The sequence below is a fragment of the Gymnodraco acuticeps genome, unplaced genomic scaffold (genome assembly GCF_902827175.1).
Source record: "Gymnodraco acuticeps unplaced genomic scaffold, fGymAcu1.1, whole genome shotgun sequence".
NCBI lineage: Eukaryota > Metazoa > Chordata > Actinopteri > Perciformes > Bathydraconidae > Gymnodraco > Gymnodraco acuticeps.
The window spans coordinates 367,108-387,997 of record NW_022991985.1 but is presented as its reverse complement, the minus strand read 5'-3'; the positions used below and the strand labels follow the sequence as shown (position 1 = coordinate 387,997).

At 41.9% G+C, this 20,890-nt stretch overlaps 1 protein-coding gene across 1 annotated transcript in view; it reads right to left on the bottom strand.

Moving 5' to 3' along the window:
* Positions 1–5,555: 5,555 nt before the first annotated feature.
* Positions 5,556–20,890, bottom strand: part of ankrd6a (ankyrin repeat domain 6a) — a 30,581-nt gene continuing 15,246 nt past the window's right edge. Inside the window, exons 10-14 of the mRNA XM_034201078.1 lie at positions 19,976–20,128; positions 19,060–19,173; positions 18,184–18,484; positions 8,174–8,523; positions 5,556–5,741 (exon numbers count right to left, since the gene is read on the bottom strand). Coding sequence (XP_034056969.1) covers positions 5,556–5,741; positions 8,174–8,523; positions 18,184–18,484; positions 19,060–19,173; positions 19,976–20,128 — 1,104 coding nt within the window. The remainder of the gene's footprint in view (positions 5,742–8,173; positions 8,524–18,183; positions 18,485–19,059; positions 19,174–19,975; positions 20,129–20,890) is intronic.

Below are 20,890 nucleotides of genomic sequence, written 5' to 3'. Positions count from 1 at the left end.
GTCTGAGTGAAACGTCACGGGGTTAAGGGATAGTGGATAGGAGAATTCAAAAGGACTTAGGAGAAGAGACCGCGGTACTTTAGAGAATCCAACTGCACTATCCAACGTGTTTATGATGCGCCAGCGGACGTCATGAATGTGCGTCTGCTGCTGTGGGGAAACTATGGAAACTACAGTTTTCTATACAGCGGACTACAACATGGATGTTTAATAAGAACGAGGGACTACTGTAAACTCATCTGGAGACTCTGCACCGTGCTCTGAAGCTGTTGCTTTATGCTTTATGAACGTGGACAACAGAGAAACATATTCTTCATGACCAAAGTTGGAATTGAAATAAAAAAGGAAAGTGAAACTTATGCTCGTCACCCTCTCCCTCCGGTCCACATTTATACAAATGATCCCAATACGTATGATTGTATGAACTATGAAAAGATCTTAAAATCAATTCAAATGTATTTATTATAAACGTTAGTCCTTAACATGTATCACTGTGTATATCACCATTCAAACATATTTTAAAAGTTGCACAAACCCCACACAGCTCAGTAAAGACTGTGAGATGTAGACTTTATTTGATCATTTCAGTAAAAACTAACGTTCATATTTCTCTTTTTGATTATAATACTGATGAACGTTCAGAACAAAGCACTTTGGCAACTTACCACATACGTTTTAAAATGCTTAATAAGCACCGTAACTTTCATGATATAATTTCTCCGTCATAATCGGTTGTTTTCCTGGACGGCCGACTGTTGAGTGACGGCAAATGCTGCGGCTGCAATGCATTGTGGGGCAGCATTTTCTCCTCTCCTTTCGTCAAGGGAGGTCCAGTGGTTCCTAAGCTAAAGGAGGTTATAAAGGAAGTTTGAAACCTCCTTGCCTTTCATTTGGAGAATTGGAACGGCACTTAACATGGCTGTCAGTGACGTACTTCCGGGTCATTTCACTCCGTTAGGAAGGTTCCTAAGCTAAATGGACTATTGGAATGCAACCCAGGAATGAGTCCTTAACCAGGAAATGAGTTACCATTGTAGCACCTTCGGGGTCAGGTCAATGTTTTTAAAATGATTTTGTGGTTAGATTCTGAAAATAGGGACTGCAGATAACACAAACTTACAGATTTTCAAGTTTTGTTCTACAACATAATTTAATAAACACCCTACTGGTGAAGATGTACGTGTAAAGGTGGTTGCTAACAAGTGATTAAAAGAGAATGTATACCGTAATCAAGCCGGAAATTAGCCGCCTTTAGCTTAGCGTAAGTGATGCGCAGCCATGCTAACGTAATGTAGTTGGTGTATAGCCTAAAGTTAGCTATTTACTTCAGGCCATTGCATTTAAAACTTATAAGTATAATACACATCTTATTTTCTGCAATATTCTGAAACCCAATGGAAAAATCCCATTGGTTCTTGTTGAGGGAGCTGACCTTGGGGTCGACCTACAAACATATAGTACATCATCACTGCAGCACTCCATGTACCTAGCAAGTAACAGTGTAATGTCACTATGAATATTTAGTATTTAATGGTACCTCATACTTGAATTATACTCATTCAGAGCGGAAATGTACTTTTTACTTCAAGAGAAATTTAGATTTTATGTACCAAACTAATGCTGCGCTTTGTTGTTGTACATTAAATTCCCTCCTTAATGGAATTACTGTGTGTGACATCAAACCTTGATCCAACAATCTTTATTTACGTATAATGCAAAGGAATTTTACATTATTTAGACAGTTTAAAGATACAGGAAGCATGAAAACAGAGAACGGTGGAGCAATGACAACACATGGACCGAAACAAAAGGTAAGAGGTATCCACATAATAATAAATAATGTTTGAAGCACATTTCACAGATAAAAGTTATTTAGCTGTTTCAATAAAAGGTAATATTACGGCCTGGATTTATACGGAGCATATAACGTTAGCTTAGATCCGATCTCCATTCAGAAAACACACATTTTAAAAGGTTTTTTGCTTGCCGTCTGTCTGCACACTTGTCAAAGCATTAATTCATGGTTTTTACTAACCAGTATCAGTATGTTGTTACTTCGGCATCATTTTGAAACATGTATTACAATTAAATCACATTCAAATATGTAAATGTTGTTGTAGTTGTAGCCCCCAAGCCAGCGCGTCTTGTTTGAATCATGCGAGTAAACACAGCTGACAGCCGCGGTGAAACTCGAGCGTTTAGAGCGATGCGATAAGAGCGAAGCAAATATTCGCATCGGTATAATGTGGCCTTTTTTTGGTATTCCAAATGGATAATGGAAACATGACTGAATGGAATGTATCATCATCATGTACATCTGGATAAACTATGAAATAACATACTCTTGTTCTTAAAGAGCCTCAGACTATATTGTGCATAATGTTGTATGTTCTGTTCATGTGTGGTCTCCAGAGTTGGGTGTAACGCGTTACAAAGTAACTCGTTATGCTACGTTCACACCGGACGCGATGCGAATATTCGCTCCGCTCTAATCACTCCTATCGCATCGCTCTAGTCTATTGGTGCGTTCACACCGGACGCGGTGCGAATATTCGCTTCGCTGTAATCGCTCGAGTTTCACCGCGGCTGCCAGCTGTGTTTACTCGCATCATTCAAACAAGATGCGCTGGCTCGGGAGCTACAACTACAACAAAATGAACATATTTACCGTGATTAAATTGTAATACACGTTTCTAAATGATGCCGAAGTAAAAACATACTGATACCGGTTAGTAAAAACCATGAATTAATGCTTGACAAGTCTGCAGACAGACGGCAGGCGAAAAACCTTTTAGAATGCTTGTTTTCTGAATGGAGATTGGGTCGACCAGGCTAATGCTGCGTTCACACCGGACGCGATGCGATGTTTGGGGGCGGTTCGATTACATGTAAAGTCAATGCAGAGACGCGGACGGCGAGCATGAGGCGGTGGACGCGAATTCCGCGGCGCGATTGAGGCGATTGAACTGTGCCGCGTCAAACGCGAGAGTTCAATTTTTTCAACTCGAGCGTCAAATTCATGTGACAGCATTCTCGCGGAAGCCAATCAGCGGTGAGGATCTCAGCCTGCCATCACTGACGTTCAACCAGAAAACATCAGCCGTTAGCTGTTAGCAGTTAGCACACAGAGATCACAGCTCCTCATATCTGTTCAGAAACTGGACAAAAGTTAAACAAGTACAAACCACAGACTGTCTGTGTCATGGCGAATACAGTCGCTGGTTTATTTATGTCTGTAGGCCGTTGTTATGAGTGTGGAGTGAGCATATACAACGTTAGCTTAGCCTGGTCGATCCAATCTCCATTCAGAAAACAAGCATTTTAAAAAGGTTTTTCGCCTGCCGTCTTGTCTGCAGACTTGTCAAGCATTAATTCATGGTTTTTACTAACCGGTATCAGTATGTTGTTACTTCGGCATCATTTAGAAACGTGTATTACAATTTAATTACGGTCAAATATGTTAATTTTGTTGTAGTTGTAGCTCCCGAGCCAGCGCGTCTTGTTTGAATGACGCGAGTAAACACAGCTGACAGACGCGGTGAAACTCGAGCGATTAGAGCGAAGCGAATATTCAAATCGCGTCCGGTGTGAACGCAGCATAAGCTAACGTTGTATATGCTCATTCCACACTCATAACAACGGCCTACAGACATAAATAAACCAGCGACTGTATTCGCCATGACACAGACAGTCTGTGGATTGTACTTGTTTAACTTTTGTCTAGTTTCTGAACAGATATGAGGAGCTGTGATCTCTGTGTGCTAACTGCTAACAGCTAATGGCTGATGTTTTCTGGTTGAACGTCAGTGACGGCAGGCTGAGATCCTCACCGCTGATTGGCTTCCGCGAGAACGCGTCACGTGAATTTGACGCTTGAGTTGAAAAAATTGAACTCTCGCGTTTGACGCGGCACAGTTCAATCGCCTCAATCGCGTGATTCGCGCCGCGTCCACCACTCGCCGTCGGAGCAAATTCGCGTCTATCCGCGTCTCTGCATTGACTTTACATGTAATCGCGCCGCCCCCAAACATCGCATCGCGTCCGGTGTGAACGCAGCATTACTGTAATAATATTACTTTTGTCGGTAACAGAGTAGTGTAATGCGCTACTTTTATAATTCAGTAATCACACTACAGTTACTAACATTACCCCGACACGCGTTACTTCGTTACTTACTAAAATCAGTCATAATCAAACCTCAACAAACACCTGCAAAGAACACATGCTAAGGTGAAGCTAACGCACAGCTATTTGTTGTTTGTTTATATCACGTAGTCTGTTCTTCTTCTCTGTTTTCCGGTTGTTGCCTGTTTTGAATGACGAATACACACTACCGCCGCCTGCTGGTAAGGAGAGTTATTGCCACTCACGCATGCGCAGTTCGTACGTGCTCGGCTGAAGTCTTGGCGGTGTGTTCCAGTCTGGTTCCAGTGCAACACATGACCAACACGCAGGAGAACACGCCGACGCAACAGCGTGAGCAGAGATAGACTGCGCAAAATCTACAGATAGCAGGAGACAGAGAACAGCCATGGTCAGATAGGAAAACATTCAGGAGCTATCTGGATCAGTCTTATGCGACAATGGAAACTGAACTAAAGAGAACATTTGAAACTTTAGCAGTCTGCGTGATCTGCCTGTAGGGAGGGGCGGGCCGGCCCTGCGAGTAAAGTAACGAGTAAAGTAACGAGTTACTTTATGTAGAGAGTAACGAAGTAGTGTAATATATTGCTTTTTTTTTAATGTAATATGTAATATATTGCTTTTTTTTAGTAACGACCCCATCTCTGGTGGTCTCCAACCTTATGTAACTTGCAGTGAAGTATTATGATAAAGAACTATAGGGGTAAACAAACTTGACTAAACTATACATAAATATGAAAAACATTACATCTGCCATCCAGCTAGTAGTGAAACTCAAAGTCTTAACACATTAATGAGTGAACTTGACTCAAAAGCAACTCTAAAACTGCCACCCTCAGTTTATATCCATCCATATGCAATTTAAAACACACATTTATACAATAATTAAATAGGAAAAAAGTGAAACTGTCTTAATATTTATATTTGGGTGGGCACTTGTCCAATGGCCAGGGGCCCACAAATAAAGGGAAGGGATTCCCCCAGGGAGTGGGAACCCAACCAAGCTCCATGTTAGTCAATCAGAGGGGGGGTGGTCTGATCCCCAGACCCTGCAGTCAACATGTTGAAGTGTCCTTGGACCAGATACCTAACCCCATTGCTCCTGTGGGTGTGTCTACAGTAGGAAGGAACCGACCATCGGAGCGCCAGCTGCAGATATCCTCTGGTGGGTGGGGGGGGGGGGGTCATGGATGGCAATTGGACAGTGAGTCAAAAGCCTCCTTTTGTACTTTTATCAGTTAGTTGAATACAGTATAAATCCTTGGATCTATTTACTTATTATTTACATTAACCTTATACATTATTTATTTTTTATTTTCTACTTTTCCTGTTGAAGTTGTAGCTGGGTTTTTCAATGTTCAACCAAAGTACAGCAGTTCATCCAATCGTCCATTGGTCGGTGTCAGGGCGCATCAGCTGTCTGCGTTCTCGTTGGTCTTCAGCCTCTCTAGCTCCTCCTCCAGGGCGTTTATTCTCTGCAGCAGCTCCCTCTTGTCCTGCCGAGCTGAGAGCTCCGTCTGCTGCTCCACCTGCGCCACCTTCCTCTCGTACCAGCGCTCCAACTGAACCGACACCGTCTCAAAGAACCGCTGAGTCACCTGACAGGAACAACATGCTTAAAGTGGTTTGAGGTTCAGGATCAGGGTGAATTCTGAATTGTTTTGCTCAGGTGACTACGTTCGAAAAAGGGATAGTTTGTCATTTTGGGAAAATAGTAATATATATTTTTTCTGAGAATGCAATGAAAATACTGATATCAGTTAAATGAGTCATGTACAGAGACAGGAGGCAGTTAGCCTAGCTTTGCACATCCCCCGCCCTGCTTGGGCCTTCTTGACTATTGTCCTTTTCCCAAATCACCCACTCTTTGTTCAGCAAAGTGCAGAGCTGTGCTGTTTTTCAATTTGTGTACTTCTCTACTTATATTTGCTTTTTTTGTGTTAAAAAATGTGCCCCAATTTGAAGAAATGCAAAATGCAGTGCACTATGGTTACCTGGATTGTCAAAACATGGATTGTGGAACACTGGGCAATTCTCGGCTGTGTAACGGAAGTTGTGCGTCCAGCCAAGATTCCTCAGGTAAACAAAGCACGATATTAAAAAAAGGTATACATCTGTTTGTTTTTTAGTGTTTATTAAAGGTCTCCTATTATACTATTTTTAGGCATATATTATAGGACTCCGATATATAAATAACATCTCTATGAATAGTTTTGCTCAAAATACCAAACAGATGACCAATTGTAGCCTCATAACCCTCTATTTCAGCCCTAATAGAGAAGTGCTGATTCTGGGTCTGGCCCTTTAAATGTTTCCGAGCTGTTGCTGGCCACACCCCTTTGGAGCATGCATGATAGTGATGGGAATTATGGCTCTCTGAAGGGAGCCGGATCTTATGGCTCCGTTCCTTTCAAAGAGCCGTTTTTTTAGAGGGGGCGGGGTTACTAGGTTTATCTGCGAAATAATCACCAGGATAATGATTGACTGTATTGCCAGACCTAATGTCAATAATCTGCATTGTAAACATGACACAAGGTGGCGCCATATCCATGTCATTCATGTCAGTGAATGTACTACTTTGAATTTACCCTCTGTAGGCCTATGTGTTAAGTAAATAAAGTTGCCTTGCCTTGAATGAAATTCACGCAACTCTTAATATTAGATAGGCTACTGTGTATTTAAGTGGCGATGGAGATTATTTGTTGACGCTGCTTTAAAGGATATTCTGCCTTTACAAATGGTGTGCTTTATCACTGCCTGGGTTTTGGTTGAAGTGCATCCAAATGCTGCTGCGTTTGGCTCATTTTCCATCCGAAGAACACGTTGTCTACCTGTCCTGTACCACTTGTTATGACTTCTCTCTCGCGCGTATTCCCTTAAGACCCACCCCATCTCACTCCTCGTGCTGAAACCTACCAATCAGAGGAGGGGGGGGGGGTGTTTTCACAGAATACGTTTGGGGAATAAAATCAAGCTTTTTAAAAGGCGAGTGGATTTTGGCTGGCAGTGAGTGCGGACCAACGATTGAACGATAAAAAGAACGGCTCTCACCAAGTACGACTCGGTTCCCCTCGTTCATACTAAAGAGCCGTTCAAAAGAATCGGCTCGCGACTGACACATCACTAATGCATGAGCTCTCCTCTGTGAAGAGAGAGGTTTCTACCCAGATTCTCAGCTAAATGCTGATGTGATTAAAGGCCATATTATGTTCCAAACCACATCAAGGATTATTTCTGAAACAGTATGGAGCTCAAACTCTTTCTCTCTCGCGGGTTTACCATAAGGTGAGTTCCTTTTTATATTTCTGCTTCTTTACACGTACTCTCTAGCGTTAGCTCTGAGTGTTAGCGATGCTTGCTAATGTAAACACAGACCATATTACTTCCAAAACACGTTGGGCATTGTTTCTGATACAGCGATGTTTCTGATAGGGCCGTGGGCTTAAAGCCAGCCCACATTTTAGTAATGTCGTCATGACGCAGCAAATCTGGATCAGCTCCGTTGTTTTTAGAGATGTGGGTAAGGAGGAAAAGAGAGAGGGTTTTATTTTCTGACACTTGTGAGTCTCCTTACACACCAGGGACACATATTTATGAATAAAAGCCATCAAAAAGTGCACTTTGCATAATAGGGGACCTTTAAAGGACCACTTTACTGGGGTTGAAAAGAAGCCAACATTATTTGTAAGGGTTATAGGCCCCGCAGCTGTCGCAATAAGATGCTTCATAGAAAACAAGACCACATTGTTACTTTTCTACACTGTCTGCACACTTTGAATAAGAAGTGTCTCTCCAGAGTTGAGTGTGGGTTTATTATAGTAAAAGCAACGATGAATTGTACAGTCTGTGATGTACAGAATGTGAATACTGGTGTCTGCCGTGGTGTTAAAGGATTGAAAATAAAAAGGACATTCTGTATTTTCATTCTTTTTTTACATTCGGCCTGCAAAGCTAAATGGAAATCAGGTTTTGGAGTGTGCTTAATTGACAGGTCCAGTCTAAACCTGTTAACAGTTCCTCCTCCACTCACCTCCATGGCATGCTGACTGTTCCTCTCCTGAGTGAAGGTGGGCTCAGGAGGCCGGTCGAAGAAGAACTCCAGGGTGGTGGTGCTCTCAGTGGGGACCCCCGCCCTCCTCTGCACACACACCTCTGCAAAGTGTGTGTTGTAGAGCTGGTGCTGGGTCAGGGGAGGGGCCGGGGTGCTGAGGCTGGACTGGCTGGTGCTGCTTGAGAAGCCCCCCCCACACATGGGCACCACTGCTGTGATGGGACTGTCCGGCCCCCCTGGCAGCTGCCACAGGGGGTCTCCAGAGGCCAGCAGGAGCCCGGAGCTGCTGCTAGCAGGCAGAGGGAACAGGGTGGTGTTCTCGTAGTCATCTGATGACAGGTGGGGGGAGAGACATATAAATCATCCATCAGACACAGCATAACCACGGTATACCAGTGGCTAGCCGTCAGGGCCCTCTAGGCCCTCTCTGGGGGCCTAAGTTATTCTAAAAAAATAAAAAGACACATGTAATATATTTTTTCAAATATTTACTTTGTTATATCAAACAAGCATATCAAAAACAAATGTTTTGATATGAGTGGATGAGCTACAGTGAACAATTGAACAGGAGAACTTTGACAGGGTCTACGATGAAACCCAGGCTTTGGTTGGCCCACCGCGCGGCCGTGGAGCTCAAGGAGACGTTTGCGCACGGTACATGGAGCTCCACTGCAGCGTAATTGACAGCCTGCTAACCCAGATTGCCAACCGCTTCAGTGACCACAAAAAGCTTGAATTCCTGGCCCTTCTGGAACGGCAACAGTTCGGGTATTACCGTGACTATTTCCCAACTGCTGCCTTGAAAAGTTTGATGAAGAGCTATGGCGGATATTTCGGCCAGCCTCTACTGCACACGGAACTCACCGTGATCTACGGCATGTCTGACTGAAAAGCCCAGCCGACATTCATCAGTTTCTCCTCAAAAAGTGAAAGCATGAAACAAGTGTCCACCTTCACATGCATCATCTTGACAATACCTGTGTCCACTGCCTCTGTGGAGAGGTCATTCTCTGCGCTGAAGCGCATAAAAAGCTACTTGAGGACCACGACTTGGCAAGTCTGACTGTCAGACTTGGCCTTAATTTCTATTGAGAAAGAATTGCTGATTGCTTTAAAAGCAAAGGATCAGCTGCATGACCCCGCCATCAAGTGCTTCATCCAAAAGGACAGGAGGATGGACTTTGTGTTTAAGTGATTTGATCATCAAAGGTAGGCCTAAGTCATTTTCAATGTGGGCCGCCGTGCCAACTTAATTCATTTGTAATTGTTACTTGGCTGTGGGTGCCCTGTCATGATATGTGTTTATATAAATGGTGTTGTTTTGTGTGGTAGAGCAGTGGTTCCCAAACTTTTTGTGCCCAAGGCACACCAAAGGACAAGTAAAAATCTCAAGCCACACCTATTGTGCAAAATAGCCCTTATAACACGTGTTATCACTCATATCATGTAAAATATCTGTAAATGTGCATAATTATTTACTAATGCCAAATAAAATGTGACAAAGACAACTATATTACTCATGAAATATTTATTAACGAAATATTTCAGAAATTAATTTGAAACTTTATCAAATTAGGCTTCATCAAAGCAGCAACACACTCATTTAAACCAGACAGGTCACAAAATAAAAAATGAGGCAAAGGAAATTCAGCATAGAGAACTGTCAATGCAAGGAAGCTGCATTATCCATGGTCCTGAACTACAAATTATAAATGTAACATTTCAGCAATCAGCATTGAAACATGTGCTATTGTAAATATTTTGCCGACTTACAAATGAGTGAGATACATGTGCCTGTCGGGGCGCGCAGAATGTTTTAATCCTTGGTGGCACTGAGGAGAGGGCCACTCGCAAGTCCTGTTCAACAGAGCCGTGACCTCCTGTTGTTCTTCATAGTAGAGAACGCCAACTCCAGAGATGGGGTCATTACTAAAAAAATGTAATATATTACATATTACTTTAAAAAAAAAAAAGTTATATATTACACTACTTCGTTACTATCTACATAAAGTTACTTTACTCGCCGAGCACGTACGAACTGCGCATGCGTGAGTGGCAATAACTTTCCTTACCAGCAGGCGGCGGTAGTGTGTATTTGTCATTCAAAACAGGCAACAACCGGAAGACAGAGAAGAAGAACAGACCGTGATATAAACAAACAACAAATAGCGTGTGCGGTAGCTTCACCTTAGCATGTGTTCTTTGCAGGTGCTTGTTGAGGTTTGACCACGTGGTGTTTCCAGCAGTGGATAACAGCTTCTGGCCTGGACACAGTTTGCACCTCACCGTCACATTCCTGTCTATTCTTCGGACGAACTCAAAAATAATGGGCATACCTCCACCCCTCGAAAGTTATCGCTGACTCAGCCATGTTTATGCAGCACTGCACGTGGAGATGTGGATGCGCAAGTCGCGCAGATTACGTACATATAAACCTACAAAGTACTGATATAGTAAATTAAAAAATAATTATTTTTTGTGTAGTTGTGTATTGCAATAATAACGTATGGTTGTCACAAAATCCCACGGCACACCCGGACTTGCCTCACGGCACACCAGTGTGCCGCGGCACACCGTTTGGGAACCACTGTGGTAGAGGGTCGCTGTCATTGATGCATTTTTGCACCCCGGGCCGCTGTTTTGATATTCCGCTGAAGTATACGCTGTGACGTAATAACTCTTATTTTTTTATTTTTTTTCGAGTTCAGAGGGCCTAGATATAAAGGTCACGGCTCACCACTGCGGAATGCAAATGGAAAGCTCTCATACAGTAGTTTAGGTACTAAAGATCTGACCACCTTCTGTTCCCTCGTCTCAAAGTCAGTGTTTTTTTAAAAGTGTTTTTGGTTACATGCCTCAAATAAGTTCTCTGATCAACTTTCATATTTTGTTGTACAGCATAAAATACATCAGTAAATATCCCACTGGTGAATGTCGGAAGCTTCTATATGTCATAAAAACAGCGGTTGCTAACAAGTGGCTAAATGAGCAACCCAGTGAAATCCGAAAAACATTTAAAAAAAAAAAGAAAATACTTTATTCCGAGTGTTCTTGCTTTTCTCTTTGAAAGTCATCACATAACGGCATTGTAATACACGGTTCGGCTGCATTAATTATTACACATCTGCCGTAGTTATTTATTTATAGAGCCCTGATGAGAAGACTTCTGGACAAACTGGAAGAACTGCCACCGAAACTGAATATGTGACGTGGATCATAAATATATCAGCAATTAAACAACATCTTCCATTTCCTATCGAAATGTCCATTATAGGCCTACTGTTATACATTGATCGTTATTCTCGCGTCCAGGAGAGAAACTTTAAAAGGAGACTTGATTGATTTAATTGATTGAAAAGATTATTAACAGCTTGTATATTGGGTACAGTACAGCTCAAAACATACAATTGTTAAGGGGATGCAGACCAGAGAAAGACTTTCGTCTTGTTTACATCAGGGTCCCCCATTTCCAATTCATCATATCATTTAAGACATATAAGACATATTTGACATACAGATGGCTTATTTACAATTTACATACAGGTGGTTTTTTACATACAGATTGCTTATTTACAATTTTCATTTTAGATTTCGTTCTAATACATCCTAACCGGACATTTAAGACATACCAAGTCTACAGATATACAGTTAGTAACAGAGTCTAAAATGCGAGTATATACATAGATGGGGGGGGAAGCTGTCCATTGAACGACAGGTTGAGATTTGTACCATTACCGGGGCCAGTTTTGCAATGCTCTCCCCCGAAGGTGCTCTTTAACCTGTTAAACCCCGAGCCTGTTTTTCAGGTTTCAGGCTCGAAAATGACATTCCCAGAACAAATGACTATAACTTCACTTCTAAAAGGTTTATATGAATAATTGTTCTTATCAAAGCAAGGTTACATCTGTGAGTTGGATGTAGAAGTGTCAGAATCAATATAGATTTTTCTGTGTCAGAGTAAATTCAGATGGAACATAGCAAAAACATGTAAATTCCTGTCTCCGCCTAAAGAAAACCCATTACTTATAGTGAAGACCAACCTTGAATGATGGGTTAGTAGCCTAAAAGCTTTAATAATCCAAAGTATAACATATAATAAGTACCCTGTATCAAGATTGAGGCAAAACAAGTGACATTTGCCCTTTTTAGAGAGGTTTATGAAAATAAAGTCCAGGCGGAATAAGCTTTGGGCACATTTGGTTCCATCAGTGCCATTTGACCTTTTTCAGGTACCAGACTATACAAATCATTGTATTACATTGAATAATCACTATAGGTATTCATTCCACCCAAAAAAAAAAAAAAAAAAATATATATATATATATTTTTTTAAATAAATTTTTTTTAAATATATTTTTGTGTGAGTGTGTGTACTAGGTGTGTGTAAGTGTAGGTGTGTGTGTGTGTGTGTGTGTGTGTAAGTGTGTATGTGTAAGTGTAGCTGTGTGGGTACTGTATGTGTAGGTGTGTGTAGCTGTGTGGGTATGTATAGGTGTGTATGTGTAAGTGTAGCTGTGTGTATGTAACTGTACCAACGCACTATACAATAAAACCACACTGTAGGTCATTGTGTGTAGGTGTACTTGCACAATAAAAAAAACCAGAAACATAGGTAACATTTGACTCCAACTGGGGCAGATTTATTTCAAACATTTTACCAACACACTATAGGCATGTAAAAACAAACATTTTACCAATTTTACAATAAAACCACACTGTAGGTTTGTAAAAACAACAAATATTTAAGTATAAGTATTTTTTTTTAAATAAACACTCGCAAAACGTTATACCTACCTGAACTTTATACCTACCTGAATGTTCCAGTATTTAGGTCGTGCCACTCCCTGAAACAGTTCTTTTTGACAGTGAAGCACAGAGGGACCTGGCACTTCCTGCAGTACACAGGTGTCTTCACGCTTTTGAGTCCAGCATCTAGGCACCTCCTGCAGTTCTTCCTGACCTTGGTGGCATCTTCCCCATAATACTCGGACATGCATGTGAGTGGTGGAGGAGGGGGTGGTGGAGGTGCAGGGCCTTCAGCAGGGCCTTCAGCAAACTCCAACAATTCTGCAGCAAGCTGCTCCCTGAAAGTCTTCTGGGTGTGTGGCTTTGTCCTGCTGGGGTCACTCCTCATCTAACAAATGTGGAAAAACAAAGAGATTAGATTAATTCACTGGCTTATACTTATAGGATAATATTGGACTATAAATGAATAATATTACACCAAATAAACAAGTAAACACATGTATATATTCATTCACTGGCCATTCATTTAGAACATGTAACTCCAAAAAGACAAGTAACACTATTTAGCATTTTGCCTAATCATTCCTGTAGCTTCTTGGCTAAGCTAGCACTGTGATGCAGTTCCACCAAACACAAAAGTAATATATAAAAAGGATAATATTGGACTATAAATGAATAATATTACACCAAATAAATAAGTAAACACATGTACATATTCATTCACTGGCCATTCATTTAGAAAATGTAACTCCAAAAAGACAAGTAACACTATTTAGCATTTTGCCTAATCATTCCTGTAGCTTCTTGGCTAAGCTAGCACTGTGACGCAGTTCCACCAAACACATAAGTAATATATAAAAACAGAGAGATTACATTCCTTTCCCGTGGTGGAAGTTCAACATCCGAGTCACTACTGTCCGGATCCAGGTCTGGCTGGAGGAGATCTTCATCATCCGACGACGAGTCATCTGGTATGAGCTATCGTCAGCTAGCATCTCTAGCACCTGCTCGGTGGTGAAGCTCTCCCTTCTGGCTGCGTAATGCGTAATGAAGCCGGAGCGGGCGTAGTTTATACTACGCAGGATCATATATTTGGAACCCATTGGTCGATTTGGGTGATTGACACCTTTTCTGAACCGTTAGAGCCAATAGAATCGAGTGACAGTTAGTAAGTCCCGCTAAACACTTACGTCAAGTAGAGAGAGGTTTGCGTAAACAGCACGTGAGACAGCATTAGCTCGGGACTGCGAAACTTTTTACCTACTCTGCTGCCATGAATGTAATGATAGATTATCAGGAACAATTCTAAAGTGACTAATAGACATTGGATTAACCTTAAACAGCGTTTTTATTCCCTTGAACACGAGCTTTGATCACAAAACAGCAACGGTAAGACATAATTATTGTTATGGTTTTGAAAACAGTTGTTTTTTTTCTTCTCTGTTCTGGCTGATATTTCAGTGAGTTTGTGTCCTACAGTGATGATACTTATAACTAAATAATCTGTGGAGTATCAGCTTTCAGAAGATATGTAGTTTGTGCAGAAAATATTAAGTTTTAAAGATCGTTTTTGCTAGTTAGCACCGGAAGTAGCATCTGCCCGTTTTAGCTAAAGGCTAATGCTAACGCTTCTTAGAAAATGGTTCATATAGTCAGTTAGCTGAGATTCTTCTCGTTAATCTGGTATAACACATTAATAGGTTTTTAAATATTAAGATACCCTGAGACACAGTGTCGTGAAAAAAAAAACCTTAAGAGAGGTTTTGAAGGTAAGTATAGTTTTACTTTCCTTTACAGTTGTGGGAAGAGCGTTCCACCTTGATGTGGCATAATTGCGAAACGTGTATTCCCCCTTTTTTGTGCCAAATCTGGGTTTCAAATGATTTGTGGAGCTCCCTCTGGTGTTATGATCATGGTATTCCTTGACCTTTGGGAAGAATTTTGACATGTACATGGGTAGCATAGAGGTGTAGTGGATCTTTTAGACCAGGCCCATTGCAAGTAGCTGTACTCTGTCGTCTACTCAAAGTGGGCAGAGATGAGGTGGGTTCTAGATGAAAGGTCAAGCAGTAGTCTGACCAGTTTATTTTGCGATGTTTGAAGTTTTATTTTTAGCGCCTTGGAGGTGCTATGGTACCATGACGTGCACGCATAGTCATAGTACCCTTGATTGAGTGCTCCTGCCAGAGTTTTCAGGGTGTTTTTGTTTACCAGAGAGGAGATCCGGTATAGGAATCTAGTTCTTTGATTGACTTTTTGTATTACATTGGATGCCATTTTGTCACAGAAGAGGTTTGCCTCAAGAATAGATCCTAGGTATGTAATTTCCTTCTTACTTGTGACAATAATGTCACCCACTGCAACTGAGAAGTCGTCGGATTTGCTGAGATTATGTTTCGAACCGAAGAGAATGGACTCTCGTTTTGAGTTTTTTACTGCAGCCAAGCTGGTTATTGAGTAATTTCCAAAGTTCACGGGGGTTTATTTTTGTTTTCCTCAGTTTTGACATTGATGAAACTCTTTTTGGCAGTTTTGATCATGGAGCTTACGTCATTTCTTAGTGTCCATTAGTATCATTAAAGTGGCTATTGACGCCGTTAACATGTATTACATATAAAGTTATGAAAGAGATAAGGAGGAGAAAAGGCATGTGGAAGTAAGCAATGAATGTAAAATGTCGAAATCCTCTGTTTAACGCGATATCGGACACAGACGAACGAGGGGGGAAGTCTCCTACGTCACTACAGCTCACAGAGAGGAGGAGCGAACAGCCAGCAAGCGGGAAAGATGAAGGCTTGTGAGCTCTCTTCTGCACGGCCACGACTGGGAGAGGAAGCTGCAGCCTTTCTCTCCTGACTGAACAATATCCTGTTTGTAACATTACCGCGCCATATTTTTAATTAAAGTAACCTTTTGAACCTTCTCAGAGACTCAATTAGTCTCCTTTTAAAGTTTCTCTCCTGGACGCGAGAAAAACGATCAATGTATAACACTACGTCTGTTTCCGTTTTTTTTATTTTGAAATTCAGTTCCTGACGGACGCCAAAAAAGACCAAGATTATAGAATTAAACAAATAAATAAAAACAAGGATAATTGTGTGTTATTGTTGAGTAAATAACAGTGTGTTATTTAGAAAAGAATAACAAATTAGAAGGAAAAAAAGATTTAAAAAATACAGATTTCAGTATTCTGAGGCTCTGAGCCCCATTTCTTTTCCTCACAGATGACAAAAAAAGTCAGACATTATACGATTTAAAATAAAAACAATAATCGTGGCTTGATATTGAGTAAGAACATGTTTTTATGAACCACACAGCTTCCGGTCTTCCAAGCCCCGAACTGACAAAAATACATGCTGCAGGCATGAAACATACTACCAATAGAAATACATTGCTTTTATAATCGTTCTGTGTGACACGAAAAAAAGGGGAAAATCGTTAATCAATAGATTAAATGTCGTGACTATAACACGAAATGCTGTGAGACTGGGTTGAAATGAGACTACTTAACATCATCACCCTGAACATTAGCCGCCTTTAGCTTAGCGGTATGATTGGTAGCAATGTGACAATGATGTAACATGTTATGGCCTAGTGTTCTTTTTTTACTTCTGGATATTCCACTTAAGCATCAAAAATCATTAAAAGTACTTTATTATGTGGAGATTATAACTCTGAAGTAGGCCTATAGTTTAAAAATATTTTCTGCAAAAATCCAAAACCCCATTGCTTTTTGTTGTGATGATTACTTCCTGCACCACAATTATTTATTACCATTTCTTAAAATAGCTTAAGTTGTAATGGAGAAGGCTAAGTCGATATTAAAGGGGCCCTATTCTGCTCATGTTCAGGTTCATGTTAGTATTTAGTATCTCTCCTGTGTATGGATGGGTATCGAGAACCGGTACTAAGTCAGTACCGTTAAGCCGCTGGACAAACGGTGCTGCTATCGGTATATTAATTATGCTACTTCCTTAGTTTAAACAATTCTGGTTGGTTGGGAACCCTCATCCTGTATGACGTATCCGGTTTGAGTACCACTCTGATTGGCCACTATGAATGCCACTTGTCATCTCTCCTAACAGCGCTCTTATTATTGTGAGACTCCCGGGGGCAGACGCAACATCTTGCAAGAAACAGCGTCTCAAGGCTTCTTAACATTTAACAACCTATTAATGATGCATACCCACTTAACGGGAAAAAACTCAGCTAACAGACGATATTGACCATTTTACCTACACGGAACAGAAGTCCAACACCAAGAGTCTAAATCAACACTTAGCGAAAGGGGCTAACAGGGCTAACTTTAGCACATAACTGGCGATCTTTTCTACGTCATGTTATCTGCACAAACGACATATCACATGAAAGCTGAGATTCCACAGATTCCATTGGCATAAGTCTCATCAATGTACGACCACAACTCACTGAACTAGCAGCCAGGAAAGAGCAAGAAAACAACTTCACTTTACGTAGCCATGATGATGATTATGTCTTACCTTTGCTGTTTTGTGTTCAAGGGCATACAAACAGTTAATCCAATGTCTCTGTGTAACTTTAAAATGATTACTGATGATCCATCATTACAATTATAAATAATAAACGCAATAAACGGATTATAATGTTAGCCGGCCGGAGCTTCCGGTTTAGAAGGTGCGTCTCGTTTTAACTGAATAATGGTCATGTTTGCATGGATTTATGAACTGCCCCTAATTACCGCCCCCCTTCCAGAGACACACTGTCAAACACACTCATACCTGCTTGGTATGACATTGAAAAAGTTACATTCAATAATAAATTACAATAAAATGACTGTTGTTTAATCTTCACATCTTGTATTCATGTCTATAATTTTGAGCATTGAAAAGTATCGATAAGAGTATCGAAAAATACCGGTATCGATAAGCAGTATCGGTATCGATAAAATCCTAACAATACCCATCCCTACTCCTGAGACATGTCTCCATGCTTTAATGTTCAAAAAGCTCTTTATTTTTCTCATATTGCCTGTACTGCAGCACCTCTTTTCATCCTCCCCTTTGGAGGGAACAAAGTGCCTTTGCAGACCATTTACATGCACCAAACCTATATAACCCACTACAGGAAAGGGAAATAGCAGAAAAGGGCCTCTTTTATTTGTGCTACTACTACAGTCAATCTTTTTCGTGTCCACAAATTTGCGTCCAGGAAAATCCAAAAATAATCTTTATTGACTGCTTTGAAGAAGCTGTTCTGAATCTCACCTGGTGACCTGTCCACTTTCATTTCAAAGTAGGTCTTGCCCCCCACCATGTCCGGCTCCGGCCCCCCCACACTGAAGGAGGATCTGGACGGCAGGATGTTGACGTAGGTAGCCAGGGACGTGCTGCTGTCTCCGGACAGCACCGACAGCAGGGGCACTGACTCCAGGTCAGCGTCTGCTACACACTGCTCCACAGACTGCGAGGGGAGGAGGTGGTAGTACTGGCCTCTGGCTGGGAGGGGAGCGTCCATGTCCTTCAGCTGGGACACACACCACCTCTTCAGCTCGTGACTCACCGCGGCCTGCAGGAGAACATATTCTACATTCTGAGAATTCTGACTATTATTCTGTGAAATCTGGCATCTCTCTTATAATAAAGATAACTTTCAGTCCTCAGGTGACTCTTTTTACAGTTATTTGATACATAGTTGTGTCAAACAACATTGACCTTTTATTTATAATCAGTATGAGGTTATGTAGAGTGTGTCTTCACCTTCATTTGTTTAAAGCACATAAATCTGTTTGGAATACAATTCTATATATTATTACAGTAAACATTATGTTTTTCCATGGTACAGTATTACATTTATGTAGTTTTATCTTATAATATTTGAGATGAACATAGTATAGATATTGCTGCATTTTCCTTTCATTATTGTATCAATTGCACTTTTTTCTTCTATTCTATGTTTTCTAACTATATTGTATTGTTACATTGTTAGAGCAGCCTGGGACTTGAGACTTTCTTTGCCAAAATCTACGAATTATATATTGTGCATATGACAATAAAAAACGTTGAATCTTATTCCAGCTCAGAAGGTCACAGATGTAAACATAAAATAAATGTTCCCTTCAAAGGAAGGGATCCGTCATGAACCTGTGTCATGAGGGCCTCCTCCCGGCCCTGGGCGGCTCTCTGCTCGATCCTGAACCCCGTCCTCCTCCTCTCTGCTGCGGCTCTCTGCTCACTCAGGAGGTCCAGCACCTTCATCTGCACAGGAGTAGGAACAATTGCTTGAAAAATTGCTATATTTGAATTTAAAATAAATGTTTGTTAATGCACGCAATCTGTATTTGAATAGTCAATATGGTCAAACAATGTAGATCTTAGTTATTGTTCTTCAGTCATATTGCCCAATAAATGTATATATTCACACAGAAATGTAGGAATTTATATCATACTTTAACCATCCAAATGAACTAAAACATCAGTTTAAGAAATTGAAGGTCAAAGCAATGAATAATTAAACTCAGGTCCAGGAGAGGGGCCACATCTCGACACCCCTCTGATCACCTGCTAAGCTACTGTACAACACATCTGGACTTGTTTCATACACTCATCCCTTTATTTCTCTCTCCCTACATCCCTTCATCAATCCATCTCTCCATGCCTGCATCCTTTGTCCGTTCATTCCTTCCTTTGAACCTTGATCCCTCCCCAATGACATCCCTTCATCCATTATTACTCCTTCCCTTCATATGCCTTTGACTCTTAATCCCTCCCTTCCTATATTAATTCCACCTCTTCATCACTACATTCCTTCCCCCTTTTCTTCCTGTCTTCCCCTATCTCTTTCTCTTTAATCTCTTTAATATCTGATTCTCTTTAAACATGTCGTGCTCATTCTAGGTACAGTTAGGAGGCTTCAAGTAGAAACCTCTCTGAGTCTTCCTCTGCTTGGACTTCAGTCTGTTCTCCAGACCGGCCTGACAGACAGCATCCCTAAACAAATATTGTTTTTGCTGGTCCTTGCTAGTGAAATAGAAGTCCTGATGTGTACTCAGAGGCTGACCTGGTGTCTGTTCCTGTGGTCCATCTTGCTGAGTCTCCGGTTGACCTGCTCCTGGACGTTGAGGATGTGCAGCCTCATCTCCTCCTGAGTTTCTGTCAGCTGGCCCTCCAGCTTCTCCAGCAGGGGCTTACAGTGGCACCCACTGGCCTGTGTCTGAAGACAGTGGGCACAATCAGAAGCATCACACTCAGTAGCAGTTATATCTCTCACAGGCTCCGCCCTCTACTGGACTCTATGGGTACTGCCCTTGACCTCACTATGCAAGCGTTCACCTACTGAGAAATCTATAAACGTAGCCGGCCCCGGGGGCGGGCCTACCTGAGTGCGAGCGCAGGCCCACAGTATATAAGGCGGCATCGCCTCCCGACCGTCATCCTTTTCTCTTCAGCGAGCAGGATAACAACTGAGTAGAGTAAACGGAAGAGAAAAAGAAGAAGAAGCAGTGAAAATGGACTCACCCGTCCTAGAGCACCGACCCTGTCCTTCGTGCACCGGCCTGATTGCGGGTGCCGATCCCTTCCGCCTCTGTTTTGAGTGCCTGGGGCCTGAACACGCCGCGGACGGCTTGGCCCAGTCTCCCTCGTGTCACGCCTGCCGCATGCTGCCACGTCTTGGCCGCCAGATGTCGGGGGCTTCCGGTTCCAGTGTCCAGGAAGAGCCGCCGCATAGGTCCGCTCGTCAGGAATTCCCGTCGGTGATGGCCATCGCGGTGGGACGTGTGGGGCTACTGCTCCCCCCGCGACTACCGCAGCCGGCCTTCGTTTCGCCCTCGCTGCCAGACATTTGGCAGTGTGTGGAGGCGACGTGGCGGCAGCCACTGAGGACGAGGGCTCCAGTGGCAGGCATGTCAGGTATCCTGAGGGTGCAGGGCCGCTCGGACACAGTAGGTCCCGGCGTGACCCCCCTTGATGAGAG